Genomic DNA, 15,379 nt, shown 5'->3' with positions numbered 1-15,379 from the left:
TCTCTCAGGTGACAAAGGTGGCAGCGAACAGGGCGTTGTGAGCCCTGGCTGTGCTGTCCCCTGCTCCCACCGCCACAGGTCAACTGCGAGCCCAGTGTCACTCTCAGAACGACGTGGCACGCAAAGCAGCGGGATGTGGGTGTCCCATCTCCTTCACACACTCCAGGGGAGCGGGTACAAGGGGCTTCTCCTCTCCTTGCACACCGGGACGGGCCGGGTAACCCCATCCCCTTCACCCCTGACCCCGAGCGAGCTCAGAGCTCCCCGCAGGGCTGCGAGTTGAGAACAGCGGAGCGGGACGGGGGGCACAAGGCTCAGCGGGGACTTTTGGAGCTTCCCGGGGGCGGGGGGCGGCGGGGAGCGGGATCCCGGGGCCAGGAGCCGGCTCCGGGCACAGCGGGCGAGGGTGTTGCGGAGAGGGGGGCTCGCTGCAGAGCCCACCCAGCCCATTGGCTTGCGAGCGGTGACGGGCAGGCTGCTCCCTCCCTGCTCGCCTGCCCGTGTGGCTGCGAGCAATGTGCGCAAAGTGCCTTTGCGTTCGCCGGCCGGTGCCGTAGCTCCGGGCAGAGCTAGCTCGCTCGCAGAGGTGCCGCGACAAGCGAGGTGGCCCCGTCCCGCTCCTGGTGGCCCCCGCCGGACCATGGCATGGACACAGGGGGGTCTGACATCCTCGCTCTCCATCGTCATCGCCTTGGCTGCCTGCCTCTCGGCCACCACCAGCGAAGGTAGGAACCGGGGTGGCCCTGGAGTGCCGGGGCAGTGTTGGGGGCCCCCGAACGGGATCGCTGGGGCCGTTTGGATGTGGCCGCATGGGCTCAGCCCTGCCGGGCTTTGCTCCTCCGTGCTCCCCGGGGAGCGCAGCTCCGCGTTCCTGCCTGCCCGAGTTTTGCTAATCCTGCCCGGAGCTTTTGCACCAGAGGCAAAACTTCGGAGCTGGGTCAGGTGAACCTGTCTGTGCAGCAATGCCTGCGGCTCTGCCTACCCGCCGTGCCCGGGCTCTGCTGCAGCATGCAGGGGTGGCTGGAGAGGGGACAGGGACACGGGCACCAGCTCAGCCCTGGCAGCGCGGGGCCCTGCGCGCTGCCCGAGCACTGTGGCATGCCCTGGGTGGGCACGGGAAGGAAAGCTGGAAAGGGCACTCGGGTGGGAAACTTCTCGTGAGAGAAAGGGCTGGAAACTTCGGAAGTAGGAAGCAGGGATGTAGCTGGGGAATCTTCTCCCGACATCTTGGTGTCAGCCACGTCAGGCCTGCTCTCTCCACCCGGCCGCTCTGCCCAGCTGCCGGCTGCCCTCGGCCCTTGTCCACATCCCTTCTCCGACATCTCGGGACCCCCCTCGGTTTTGGCAGTTCTGCTCCTGCCACCCACCCGCTCGCCCGTCTCCCTCTGTGCTGGCGGTGGCGGCACGGCTGCTCCCCAGGTCTGCTGATCTTCATCGCCAGAGATCTGCTGTTCCCCGCTCCCGAGCGTGTCCTTGGCACCGGCAGCAGCATCCTTCCTCCCTTCTGCTGTGCTTGAGAGCCACAGCCAGCACGGCACAGCCTCTGCAGCGAGCCCCGGGGCCGCTGTCCCCGCTCCATCTCTCCCTTCTCCTGCCCCTGCGTCTCTGCCATCCTTCCAGCACGCTGAGGTCCAAGGGCTGCCACCCTTGTGCCTCGTGCACCCTGCTGGGCTGCGTCCTTGCGCTTACTGCCATCGTCCAACACCCGCCAGCATCTTCCTCGCTTCTATTCCCAATTTCCAGCTGTTTGCTGGTCCTAACCCTGTTTTCTGCCCAAGGCCTGCTTCCCGGCTCTCTCCCTGCTCCTTTTCCCGTCTCTGTGCTGCCCGTGCGGGGGATGCGTTGGGGTCTCGCTGCCAGGGATGGGCTGTGAGGGTGCAGAACGAGGTCCCAGCGCCCCGACACTCCCAGCCCTTGCTTGGTCTTTGCTCTGGGATGCAGCAGCTGCCCCTTGCCCCGTGGCACAGGCAGGGAGTGGTGCAGGATGCTGCCTGTGCTGCGCCAGGCTCTCGGCGCTGCAGCTCTGCAAAGCCAAACAGCCCTGCCTGGACTTGGCGCACCCCGGGCATTGACGAGAGAGGCGAGGGGCTCCTTGTGTCCTCTGTGGAGGAGATCCGTGGATGCTGGGTTGGGTTTTATGGTGTCTGCTTGGACAGCCAGGCCTTGCGCTGCTGTCTGCCTGTTGCCAGCGGGGAGAGACCTGCCTTTCCCGCAAGACTTGCTGGAAAAGAGAGCTGTCCTCAATCACAGCCATGGTCAGGAGGTGGCACGGGGATGTGCTGGGCTCTGGGACAGACCAAGCAGACTGGATCTCGATTAGACCAGACAGAAAGCACTGAGTGGATTCAGGAAAAGGTGTGGGAGCCTGCAGAAAGCTGGTGGTGCTCCATCCACCACGGATGATGATGCTCACGGCCCCACGGATCCTGGCACGGGGGGCTCAGTGCCAGCGGGGTCCCCAGCACGAGCACTGGAACTGGGATGTGGCTGTGAGCTCTGCTGGTTGCCAGTGTCCCGGGTGCTGGGATGGGCTGGGAGCAGTGTCCGTGCTGGGATCAGCTGTGGTGCCAGCTGTTGCACACCCTGCCATGGTGTGGAAATGTGGGAGATGCCGCCGGGAACTGGGGTGTGGCTGTGAGCTCTGCCGGTTCCCGGTGTCCCGGATGCTGGGATGGGCTGGGAGCAGCGTCCGTGCTGGGATCAGCTGTGGTGCCAGCTGTTGATCACCCTGGCATGATGTGGAAATGTGGGAGATGCCGCCGGGAACTGGGATGTGGTTGTGGGCTCTGCCGGTTCCCGGTGTCCCGGGTGCTGGGATGGGCTGGGAGCAGCCTCCGTGCTGGGATCAGCTGTGGTGCCAGCCGTTGATCACCCTGCCATGGTGTGGAAATGTGGGAGATGCCGCCGGGAACTGGGATGTGGCTGTGGGCTCGGCCGGTTCCCAGTGTCCCGGGTGCTGGGATGGGCTGGGAGCAGCGTCTGTGCTGGGATCAGCTGTGGTGCCAGCCGTTGATCACCCTGATGGTGTGGAAATGTGGGAGATGCCGCCGGGCACAGCCCAGCCCTGGTGCGCGCCACACTCCAGTTGTGCCAGCCTTGGCAGCCCCGTTCCCAGAGCGACTGCGGGCACCGTGTGAGGGTGGGAACCTGGCTGCCCGTCACCTCTGCCCGCTGCCGCTGCCTCTCCGTGCCCTGCGCTTGTGGCCGTGCTCCCCGGCAAACCCAGGGCTGGTTTGGGAACCGCGAGGTAGGAAATGACAACCGCAAAGCAAATTCCAGGCCGGGGTGTGCTACACACTGCAGGCACGTATTGGGAGGCGGTTGGTGTATAAAAATACGTAATAACAAAAAAAAAAAAAAACAACCCAGATTCAACCCCAGGTTTTTTCTTTTCCAAGAAATCCCAGTGCTTTTCTCTCTCCTGAAATATTTGTTCCGAGGAGTTTAAAGCTTGTATTTTTTATTCTTTTCAGTCTCGTGTGCTGGCGTGCCCGAGAAATAGCAGGAAAAGGGAATCGCCGTTCCATGGGAAATCCCCCATTTCAGCACGGCAGCCATTGCAAAATGCATTGAAAGCCAAAACTCAGATTTTTTATTTTAAGATTTTTTTTTTAATAGAGGGGTAAAAATTTGCAGGATGTGGAATTTTTTTTATTTGGAGCACTGAAGAAAGATTTGCCTGAAATTATTGAATTGCTTTAGAGCAGGGAGGTAGAAAAGTTATTTTCAATAACGTGAAGCGTGAGAGACTAAAAATATTTACACTATTGCACACCGAGTTGCATCGGTGAAAATGTTAAAGCGAGCATTTTATATTGCAGCACAAACCGACATTAAATAACAAAATATGAAATATCCCTGCTAAATTGAAAGACAATCAGACGAGCAGAAATTACCACATTTGGGGCTCAGGCCGGGGGAGGAAAAATTGTATTTTCTGCCAAAAAATGACCCTTCAATCGTTGGTGCTGGGGGGTCTGCTCCCTCCCAGGTGATGCCCTTCGTCCATGCGATGGGTGACCTTCCTCCCCATCGCGGCATGGACCCCATAGTCGGCACTGAGCTTGGAGGGATCCACGTGGGGACCTGGAGAAGCAGGGAAGGGGGATTTGAGAACATTTCCCCCGGCATTTTGGGGCACATCGGGCTGGCTGAGGGAAACAGCGGGTGATGTACAGGGGAGGAGGACGCAGAGCCGACGAGGGGATGCTCCTCTTTTCCTGGTGCCACGGCGATGGGGTTTTGTTCCTCCACTCAACAGGGATGGGGTGCGGGGAAGCCCCGGAATCCTTGGGAAAACCCAGCCGCTGGAACGGGGGCCACGGGAAAGGGTCTCCCCTGCTAATCTCTCGTTGTAATCTTATTAATTGCCCCTCTGCCCAAATGGAAAAAAGGGAAAAAAGGTGAAAACTAATCTACATGTTTATTCAATGCTCCTTTCCTACTCATCTGCGGCGGTGTCAAAGTCGGGGCTGCGGGAGAAGTAAGGCACTGGAGGGGAGAGGAAATCGCCTTTTCCATTTTGAAAAGGCTGTGGAGGTGTGTGTTCCTCTGTAGGGAAAGGAGACACGAGTGTTTAAGCTTATGGACTTTTGGTGATAGGGGATGGAAAAGCATTGGTTTAAAACAGGGAGCTGATTTAGGCTACGTTAGTGAAAAAAAAAATAATTAGGGGTGTTGAATTTATTTTTTTGATTGCTCCCAAAACACTGATATAAAGCAAATATTTGCATATTTTTAGGTAGGCTTACAGGGATATGTTTCTGGTGACATCTTCGTTTCCATCCCTCTTGCATTAATAGCTTATAAAACTTCTGGAAAATCAACCTCCAAAATTTGCGGAAAAATAACACACCTGTGCACAAAACACACACCTACTTCGGCAGGGTTTTTTCATTCCTCCTTGAATTCTCGTTTCCTGAAATTGCACGCTGTTGTTTCCAGTGACAATAAACGAGCACCCATTTTGGTGATGGTGGAAATGGACCCGATGAAGCCAAATTTGAGTACAACTGAAAACCCGATGAGTTGCTTTCAGGGAAGAAAGAATTCTTTTTTTTTTTTTTTTTTTTTTTTTTTTTTTTTTTTTTTTTTTAATTGCCCAAAGATGGTTAGAAAAATATTTTACTCAAAAATAATAAAAAAAAACCCAAACAAAAAACGAACACATCAAACCAGCAGCGAACCCCAGCCCCCAAAGATGCTCAGGAAGGGTGGAAGCTCATCCCACACATCCCGATGGCAGGATTTGGGGGAGCACTGGATGGAGACATCCCGACACCTCTGCTCTTTGTTCTGCTCGGGTCCTGTGTTTTTCCTGTCCCTGCTGGCCCCACGGGCAGTCTTCGGTGCTGCCTTTATACCCAGGGGCACATCCATTCATATGATAACTCTATTCATACCCTGACAGTTTTTTGATAGTTCATTCTTCTTAAGCCGGCCTGTTTGCCTGGCCAACACTCAAAATGATTCCTGTGTCACAGAGGCGATTAACCCCTTCAGCCTCATCAGCCTCATCAGGGGGTGGTGGGATAATGCACTCGTGTTACCTTCAAAATCAAACAAACCCCCCTCTGTCCTGCCCGTGTCCATGAGCGATACTTGGTGTCATAAACAGCTGTGTAAAGGGTGTAATTCCTTAATGGATCAGATCCAGGCACGCCAATAAAGCCTAATGAAGTGTGTTTGGCTCAGGGATAGTGTCCAGAAAAGTATTCGCCGTTTGTCTGAAGACATTGGCAAAGGCAGCGCTGCTTTTAATAATCCCTTCCAAGGGCTCATCAGCCCCAGCCTTTAAAAATCAGCCCCCTCTTAACCTAATACAAATTTCCCTGGCTTCACCTGCCAGCCATTTGTTCTTGTTAGGCTTTTCCTGCAGGGTTAAAGAGCCCCTATTTTTGGGCTGCGAAAGCGGCAAACTCAACCTGTGCGCCTCGCAGCCCTTGTGGGCTCGAGCACACCGGGCTCTGCAGGTTCCCTTCTGTGATTTTTCTTTACCCTCCAGCCCCGGTTATCGTGGTTGTGCCTGTGGTGTCTTCTCCTCTGTGTCCAGTTTCTCATATTTAAAATGCTGTGAGGTTTTTTCACCACATTAGTGAGTGGTGACAGTGCTGGCTGCAGCTGTATATAGATGAGTTCCATCCCAGCATCACCGATGCCACGAAGTCCCTGGGTCTTTCCTTGGATGAAATGCCTTCTGTGTTATGCACCTTCCGTGCAATTATTAAGGACTTGTGTGATATTTAATTACCGGTGGTATGAGATATTCAGCCTGTCCCCTCAAATGCGGTTAGTATTGGTATTTTTGTCTGCGAAAATGTTCCATTTTAGAAAGCTATTTTTAAGAGAGCAAAGGCAAAAGCCTTTAAAAGAAATTATCTTGCTTTAAAAAATGTCACCGGGGTACAAACAGCTCAGCACAGTTTAGGGTGGCCAACTGGTGTGAGAGCAAAGATGTCCTTAGAGAAATTAGGGAAAAAGCATACGACAGCCTGCAAAACTGCCGTGCAAAGCCCCTCCAGATAATCCAGATAAGCGAGCACAACCCACGGTTCCCTAGCGAGGATTCCAGAGAAGATAACGCTCAGAGCTTTGCCAGGATTGCCGGGATGCAGGGATCGGTGGGAAGGGCGGGGTGGCATTTTCGGGGTGCTGCAAGTTTTGCCCTGGCCCTGGTACAGGCACAGATCTCCGGTGCCAGGTCTGTCTGAGCCGCTGTGGGTGGCATGGGAATTGGCAGGGTGGGATAAGAAACCTTCCAGATCCCAAACAGGCGGGAGATAACGGAGTGGGCACGCGGCTTACGTGTGGGGAGTGAGATACTCCGGGAAAAGGGCTTGGGACAGTGTTAGCAGCTTACCTGGCAGGAGCTTCAGTGTCCAAAAAATGCAGCAGATGTTGGGAACCTTGGTGACTAAAGCTGAAAATGCATTTGTGTCTATTTTACTATACCCAACAGATGTGAGAAAAGACAAGAGGGAGCCAGGACTAGTGTGAGGACTCTGGGACAAACCCCTCTGGACACAGCTCCCATTTTTTGGAGCCTGCACCACAGAGATGTTGCTGCAAGCAGAAGACATTTATTTTGTGTTAGAAAACTCCTGTGTGTTTTTTAGAGGCTGCCACAATATTGCATTACTGATACCACGAGGCGTTTAGGCTGTCCCTGTACCTGGAGCGCATCTCAGCAGGAATTTGGGTGCAGGTCCATTACCTGTTCCTCTGGCTTTGGGGACAGTGGTCAGGGATGCCAGGAGCCACCCTTTGATGGTGTGGGAGTTGAATGGATGTGTTCTCACAGGGCTTTAGCCAGAGGAGACATCAAGGGGTGGCTGTGCCAGGCGTGGGCTCCTCTCTGCTGGTGGACAGGGCTCTGTCGTTGTGCCATCCCTCAGGCTGGGGATGTTGTGGTAGAAAAGACTTTTGTGACTCCCAGATGGCCAAATCCAGACCTGGGGGCACCAGCTGTGCCTCCTCCAGGGTCACAGCGACCCCAGGGCACCTTCCCCAGCCTCACCGCAGGCTTGCCTCTTCCCCTGCTCACATTGGATGTTTCCGTGGAATTTCTCAAATCCCTGACCTTTCTCACTCCCCCATCCCCAGAGCCCTCCCACCTCCTCCTCTGGCTTCTGCCCTGAATTTCAACGAGCCCAGTCACCCCCAGAGCCTGAAACACTTCCTCTCCCACTGGCTCCGGGGCCAGGGTCATGGGAGTGAGGGCTCTCCCTGGCTCTGAGCCCCGTCCAGCCCCGCACACTCACCCTGGAGCCCTGGCACAGCCCGGGGGCTTCTGACATCTCCAGTTTCAGCTTGCACTGGAGCCAGTGAGAGCCGCAGGGCTGGGCTGCACACCGGGGGTGGGGCACACACCTGTACTGGGACTGGGGGCACACCTGTGCTGGGACACACACCCGTACTGGGATTACCTGTGCTGGGACACACACCTGTGCTGGGACTGGGGGCACACCTGTGCTGGGACACACACCTGTACTGGGACACACACCTGTACTGGGACAGACATCTGTGCTGGGACTGGGGGCATACCAGTACCAGTACCAGGGGTGCACACCAGTACTGGGGATGGGTGCACACCAGTACCAGTACCAGGGGTACATACCAGTACCAGGGGTGCACACCAGTACCAGGGGTGCACACCAGTACCAGGGTGCACACCAGTACCAGGGGTACACACCAGTACCAGGGGTGCACACCAGTACCAGGGTGCACACCAGTAGCAGGGGTACACACCAGTACCAGTACCGGGGTGCACACCAGTACCAGGGGTGCACACCAGTACCAGTACCAGGGGTGCACACCAGTACCAGGGTGCACACCAGTACCGGGGGTGCACACCAGTGCTGCGGATGGGTACACACCAGTACCAGGAGTACACTCCAGTACCAGGGGTGCACACCAGTACCAGTACCAGGGGTGCACACCAGTACCAGGAGTACACTCCAGTACCAGGGGTGCACACCAGTACCAGTACCAGTACCAGGGGTGCACACCAGTACCAGGAGTGCACACCAGTACCAGTACCAGTACCAGGGGTGCACTCCAGCACTGGGACATACCCCAGCACTGTCACTCCCTGCCCCGTGGTGGGTGGTGTGTTTAATTTGGGTCTCCTACACCAGCACGCCCAGTTCTCTGCCTGTCCCACTGCACACAAGCACTGGGAGTCTCAAAGCAAGCAGGAAACATGAGCATTAAACATCTCTATTTTCTCACCTGTAGTTTTGAGAGGGAACATCTTTTTGTTGTTTGGCTTTTGATGTGCCTTTTTTTTCTTTTCCTGAGAAGAAAAAACCTGCCCTATAATTTTGAGGGTTTTAGCCTTAGAAATACTTTATTCAGGGTGTTTTGTTTTGTTTCGTTTTTTGCATTATTTCACAACACCTCAGTCCTACCACAGGTTATGCTCTTGCGCTGCACATTATCTTACATAGTATCGTGCAGGGGCTGGAAGGATCAGGTTGATAATTTTATTTTTAAAACCTGAACTGAGACTTTTTGTTAGCACTGATTGAACAAACAAGCTTTCTTCCTACATCAAAGTATCTCCTGCTCTGGGTATAGTGAAAAGGGGTGACCCTCTGGGCAGTCCTTATGGGCATTGCCGCTCCTGATGCATTACAAAATGATATAAAATTAAATACAGAAAGTTCACAGCAACAATCTGGAGGTCTGAGAAGAAATCCTGAAATGGGAATTAGGGCACAGCCAAAAAGCAGTGCTGCTTTCTTTTGAAAAAGTTTCTTTTTAGATTTTTTTTTTTCTTTTTAAGTTTTCTACTATTATTATTTTTCTTTGGTTGGTTGGTATTTTTCTTCTCTGATTGTTTTGTTTTGTTTTCATCGGGGTTTTTTTGGTGGGGAGGGCGTTTGGTTTTTGTTTTTGTTTTTGGTGGGTTTTTTTTGTTTTATTTTGTTTTGTTTTCCAGCCTGATTCTGACATTCCCGGAAGTGCGGAAATCCAAAATTCCTGCCAGATTTGATGATATTTCCTGGATCTACCCGCGGTGCCTTTCTGAACTCCTCCTCTGAGGCCGCTGGGTGCCGAGGGCAGCTCCATCCCCGCTGTGTCCTCGCTCTGTGGATGAGCAGCTGCTGGACAAACCCTGCTTGCATCCAGCCGCTGGTCTGGATCCGTGGGGAGCATCCCTGCACGCAGCTCCAGGACGGGGAGAGCTGACCTGCCCTCCAGGCATGCTGCTCCTCCCTCTGAGCCCTGCGGGTTGGCTTCGTGTGTTGGGGAATAAATGGTTGTTTTTCATTCCTTAAAAGATAAATGCTGTTCCGGGCATCAGGGGGCTGAAGGTGAAGCTTCCCGTCCCGTCCTCTCGCCGCGTTCCAAGGCCAGTGAGACGCGACTTTGTGTCTCAGCTTTGCCTCCCGAGCTGCAGAGGCCGTGGCTGCCTGTTCAGCCGGCCCTTGGATTAAACAGTGGGACACAAACAGCTGAGCCTCCCTGGCCCCACCTGCCTGCCCCCTCCAAGTTCTGCCCCAGATTACGGGGAGTGAATGCCACTGGCTCGTGTTCCCCTCCTCTCAGGGAGCCTCTCGCTGCCCCTTTCCCAGACTCTCTTCCCACTGTGGAAAACCCTCCCTGTGTCGTTCCCCCACGAAGAGGGGCCGGGGCTGTGGGGCTGCTGTGGGGTTTGCAAACCTGCTCAGAGCTGCGGAGCTGAGCCTGCTGGTCTTTGGGTAGTGGAGAGCAGCCAAACTGTGCTGGTTAGAGTTTAATTATCGATGCAAAAGGCATTCCTGCATGGCGGGGAGAGCCTTGCTGTGAATCTTGCGAGGCCTTTGAAGTTGTGATGGAGAGGAACTGAAGCCCAAGGGAACGGGGCTGCTCCCACTGACCCTTCCTCCCCACGCCTGCGCTACAAAGCCCCTGCCTAAGAGGGAGATGGTGGAGTAATTAGAGGCAGGACCGCAGTGGGTTAACAATTAGTGAGGGTGCCCAGAGCCCTCTTTGGTCCCCCACTGTTCTTCCAGAGCCTGGGACTCGGTGCCTCCACCAGCGTGTCAGCCCCAGGTTTGTTCCACCACCCCACCATAAACCCGGGCTGGGCTGAGGGTGCACAGATACCCCAGATACCATGAGGCCATTCCTGAGCCCGGGATGCTTGGATGTGAGACCCAGAGGTGCTCCCACATCTGTTTGTAGGGATGCAACACATCCCTGCAGCAGCTGTGGCCACCAGCGCAGGGGTTGGGAAGGGTGTCTGAACACGCACTCTTTATAGAGGATATAGATAGATATGATACAGATATAAATATAAATATCAATATAAATATAGATATGATTAATATAAATATAAACATTGATATAAATATAGATATGATCAATATTAATATAGGTATTATAGAGATATATAGGTATAGATGATATATGATATCGATATAGATATATAGATACAGATGATACAGATATAAATGTAGACACTGATATAGATATGATCGAGATATGCAGATACAGATGTAGATAGATGACAAGAGATATATGGCCCCAAGAAAAACACACATCCTCTGGATGCTGGTCCCTGTCTCAGCTCCCTCACTCATCCCAAGCAGGGTTCAGAATTTGGTAGATACAGGTGTGGAAATGGACACAGATCCAGATCCAAAAACAGAGATATGGGTATAAACACAATATACACACACATCATATTGATTCACACCCTTTGACTCCTGCCTAGCCTGTATCTGTGAGGCTGCACTGTGCACCACCCATGCACCACGATTCTTGCAGCAAGAGGCTCTGCCTTCCGTGAGGCTCCGTCTGCAGACCCCCAGTAGTGCTGGGGAGTGACCTGCTCGCTCCTAGGTGCTTCCATTTGAACGGGCAATCAGGCTTGACAGCTTCTCCACCAGGGCAAGAATTCCCCCTGACACCTCCTGGTGTTTTGGCTCAATACGCCGAGGCAAGGCCAAGGCGCAGAATAGGGAAACGACAAAATGGTGCTAAGGAAAACAAAATGGAGCTCACAGTTTGAGACTGATACGTGCAGACAGTCCATAGCATCAAAGAGAATTGCCCAGCTGTAGGAGAGAGGTCTCCCAAACCAGCACGTTTTCTGAAGGAATGTTTCAGCTGAAAGGGGTCCTTTGTGGTGGTCCTGCTCACCCTGCGGGCTCTGAGCATCACCCCAGAGGAGCAGCACAGCCGGGAGCTCACCTGCCCGGGGCTGAACGGGCACTTGTGACGTGAGGTGTGGCACGCTCCCTTTGGAGCTGGGCTGTAACCCAGGCTGTGACCAGCTGGGTTTGGGGAGAGAGCTGCTGTCCCCACATGGGAACCTGTCGCAGTGCTGCTGGGTGGACCGTGGCATCCACGTGTGCTATACCCTGAGCTGCAGGAGCTCTTGGACACACAGTGTCTTTGTGTCTGTGCAGAGTCCGCTCTGTGGGCTTAAAACACAGGGCTCTGTGCACTTGGCTGAAGTGAGGGAATAAGAAAAACTTGTCCCTCTTCCTGCAAAGAGGAGTCTGACCATGGGTGGGATGCAAGCTGGAGTAGACTGCAGTAGTTTGCTGTCTGGGAACCAAAGCTACTGAAAGGAGAAGACTCCTTCAGGCCGTGATGACATCTCTGTGAGCCTGGGTGATGAACACGTGGTCAGGGTCGTGGGATGGGGTGCAGCAAGCTGGCTCCAGGTCCCACACACCACTGGCAGACAAGTCTGGGGTACACCCCGCTATGAGCTCTGAGCGTCTTTCCTCAAAATGTGCTGCACCCCAGTCCCTGCAGGCTCCTCCTCTGAGGGGCAGCCACATCCGCTGCTGAGCATCCCAGCGTGGAAAAGAGGGTGCAGAGACCACAGTGGGGGGGGACAGAGGGTCTGCAAAGCTGTCCCCTCCCTGCAGCCTGCCTGCTGAGGGTCACCCGGACTGTGCTCCTGCACTGTGAATAGGGAAACTCCCAAGCCTGGGCTCCTGCTGGGTGAATTACCCAGGGAAAATAGGCAGAAAATCTTCAGATTAACAATAACAAATAAAAATGGATTTGAGATCTCCGAGGTAATTACTCCGTGCTGAGGGCAAGGGGCCTCTTTAGCAGTGGGAACTGCACCGCGCAGGGAGTGGAGGGGCCTGGCCTGCTGTTGGGCCAATGGAACCACACAAGAAACCCTGGAAATTCTTTCAAATTGTTCTGCTAACATTAATAAATGCCTCAAAAGCTCCTAATCTGCTCTGTCAGGAGCATGACGTCCGGGTGTTTCACAGCCAGCTCACGTCTCTGCTCCTCTCTCTCCTCCTCTCCTTCCCTGCCTGGTAATAGTAAATGAAAGTGGCACCCGTTCCTCGGGCTACAGGGACCAGTGTCACGCTGAGCTCCGGCTCTGCCAGGACTGGAGCTGCTGTCCTGATGTGCCCTGTCCCTGCTGTGACGAGCTGGTCCTGGCAGCAAGTCCCTCCTGAGCCCAGGGGCCAGCCCAGCCCTGGTGCTGCAGAGGGATGCTGTGACAAGGGGCCTCCAGGTCCAGTTTGGTGCTACTCAAGGGTGAGGAAAGGCAGCCAGTGAGGATGAAGCCTCCCGAGGTGTTGACCTCACTGGGTGGCTTCAGGATAAAGGGAATGGGGAAAGCTGGAGGCACTTAGGGGTCCCTGTGGGAGCCTGGTGGTCTTGGAGGGTGTTGAGGCATCAGGGCCCACTGCACTCATTCCCAAGGGTCAGGGCACCTTGCACCTTGGCAGCCTTCTCCAAGCCTCCATCCATCTGGATCTGCACCATGGAGCTGGGGCTTGGGCTCCTTCCCCAGGCGCTGAGCAGCTCGGGGTTATCAGGCAAGGCAAGGCAGAGCAAGGCAAGGCAGAGCAAGGCAAGGCAAGGCAAGGCAGAGCAAGGCAAGGCAAGGCAGAGCAAGGCAAAGCAAGGCAAGGCAGAGCAAGGCAAGGCAAGGCAGAGCAAGGCAAAGCAAGGCAAGGCAGAGCAAGGCAAGGCAAGGCAGAGCAAGGCAAGGCAGAGCAAGGCAAGGCAAGGCAGAGCAAGGCAAGGCAGAGCAAGGCAGAGCAAGGCAAGGCAAGGCAGAGCAAGGCAAGGCAGAGCAAGGCAAGGCAAGGCAAGGCAAGGCAAGGCAGAGCAAGGCAAGGCAGAGCAAGGCAGAGCAAGGCAAGGCAGGGCAAGGCAAAGCAAGGCAAGGCAGAGCAAGGCAAGGCCGAGCAAGGCAAGGCAAGGCAGAGCAAGGCAAGGCAGAGCAAGGCAGAGCAAGGCAAGGCAAGGCAAGGCTCTCCTCCGCCTGACTCTGTTGGACCTGGGCGTGGGGCTCACATGGCTCAGAGGCAGCAGTGCCATGGCATCCTGCTTCCCTCCGCTGCTGCCACTGCACAGGTTTCCACAGGAAGCTTCTGAGCACATTGGAAGGTGTCCCCACCTCTCCCCCCACGCAGTCTGCTCCCCTCTTCCTGCTCTTGCCTCTGTCTCCTCTTTAAGCCGAGCTCCTGGTGGTGGCAGGGATTTGGAGGGGTTGGCTTTGATGGGCTTCTCCAGTGGGGTGTCAGACAGGACCATGGGGAGTCTCTTTGTGCTGGAGCTGGGCACTGCAGTGTGCAATTACAGCAACTGCTGGAGCGCAGACTTCAAACCAGTGAGGCTGGGAGGGAGCTGAGCCTAAAGGGCTTCCAGAGGAGAAGTGTCCAAGACAAGGAATGCTGCTCCAGTTGCATCAGCCTTAGCCCAAGGTGGGAGTGGTGCATGATCTGATGCTGGGAGTTTGTTTCCACAACTCTTCCTTGCTTGACATTCCCTCCAGCCTGCTGTCTGCAGCCTCCTCTCCTTCAAAAGGTCACACTGCTCTCGGTGCTGGGGCCAGGACTCAGCTCTATCCTGAACCACTAGCTCTGGGGAGCATCACTTGTTGCCATCCCCAAGCTCCATACCTGCCTCACATCCAGCCAGGCAGTGTCTGGGGAGGGATTTGCACCATTGATGGGTGGGGGCATTCTCAAGGAAGTGGTGTATGGAGAGTGGCTCTGTTCCTCTCTCCTTGGGGATGGGGACAAAGCTTCCTAACACAGCTTCTGCTCCTGTGTTTTCCAGTGAACTTGCTAGACACGTCAACAATCTTGGGAGACTGGGGCTGGATGACTTATCCCTCACATGGGGTGAGTATGAAGTTGGCACAGGGGGACCCTGGTGGGATGGGACACCATGGGAGGTTGTGGCAGGGCTCAGGGAATGGGTAGGGAGTGGACATCTCAGTGCTGATGGGGCAAACAGACCATGTCTGTTGGGAAGATGCCAGCCTGACAGACTGGCGGAGGGATACAGCTGTTTTGGGAATGCCATTTAACCCTCCATGTCCCCTGGTAGGGGCCAGGCTGTCACCAGGTCCTGCACTTTGAGGGGACTCAAGAGCTAAGAAGCTCCTCAGTGCACTGGGTGATCATCGGGGGGAGCAGCCCCAAATGACCACGAAGCTCCCAGGAACCCACCGTCATCTGAGGAATTTCTGTGGGAACTGGGCAAGAGAGGCAGGGAAGCCTCCCCTGTGGATCACATCCTACAGGAACGGGGATGCAAACTCACACCCCCTCGGGGTGTCCAGGAGGGATGGCAGGGTGGTGATCCCACATGAGCCTGCCAACTCCACGGGCTGGACCCTTTCCACACGCTCCCTTCACCTGCATTGCCCAGCTTTTCCAGACACAGTAGCTTTCTGGAAATAGAGAGTTTCAGATGTCAGGGTGACCTGGCTGGGAGGATTTTGCTCGTTCGTTTAGTGAACAGAAACAATCCCATAAATACCCACAGGACCAACTGCAAGGCACAGTGGGGCTTTCTGCAGGCACAAAACGTGCAAAATTGGGGTGCCTCCCTGGCTGTTGCTGCTGTGTTGATTTTTCATGTCCATTCTTTTTCATCCTCTCTCTGA

At 54.9% G+C, this 15,379-nt stretch overlaps 1 protein-coding gene across 1 annotated transcript in view; it reads left to right on the top strand.

The window, feature by feature from the left end:
• The first annotated feature begins 574 nt into the window (after positions 1-574).
• Positions 575-15,379, top strand: part of EPHA8 (EPH receptor A8) — a 56,151-nt gene continuing 41,346 nt past the window's right edge. The window contains exons 1-2 of the mRNA XM_040084628.1: positions 575-725; positions 14,545-14,609. Coding sequence (XP_039940562.1) covers positions 641-725; positions 14,545-14,609 — 150 coding nt within the window. The 5' untranslated portion in view covers positions 575-640. The remainder of the gene's footprint in view (positions 726-14,544; positions 14,610-15,379) is intronic.

Source organism: Hirundo rustica, chromosome 22, assembly GCF_015227805.2.
Source record: "Hirundo rustica isolate bHirRus1 chromosome 22, bHirRus1.pri.v3, whole genome shotgun sequence".
Lineage (NCBI taxonomy): Eukaryota > Metazoa > Chordata > Aves > Passeriformes > Hirundinidae > Hirundo > Hirundo rustica.
Note: the sequence above shows the minus strand (reverse complement) of the source record. Positions and strands in the feature narration are given on the sequence as shown.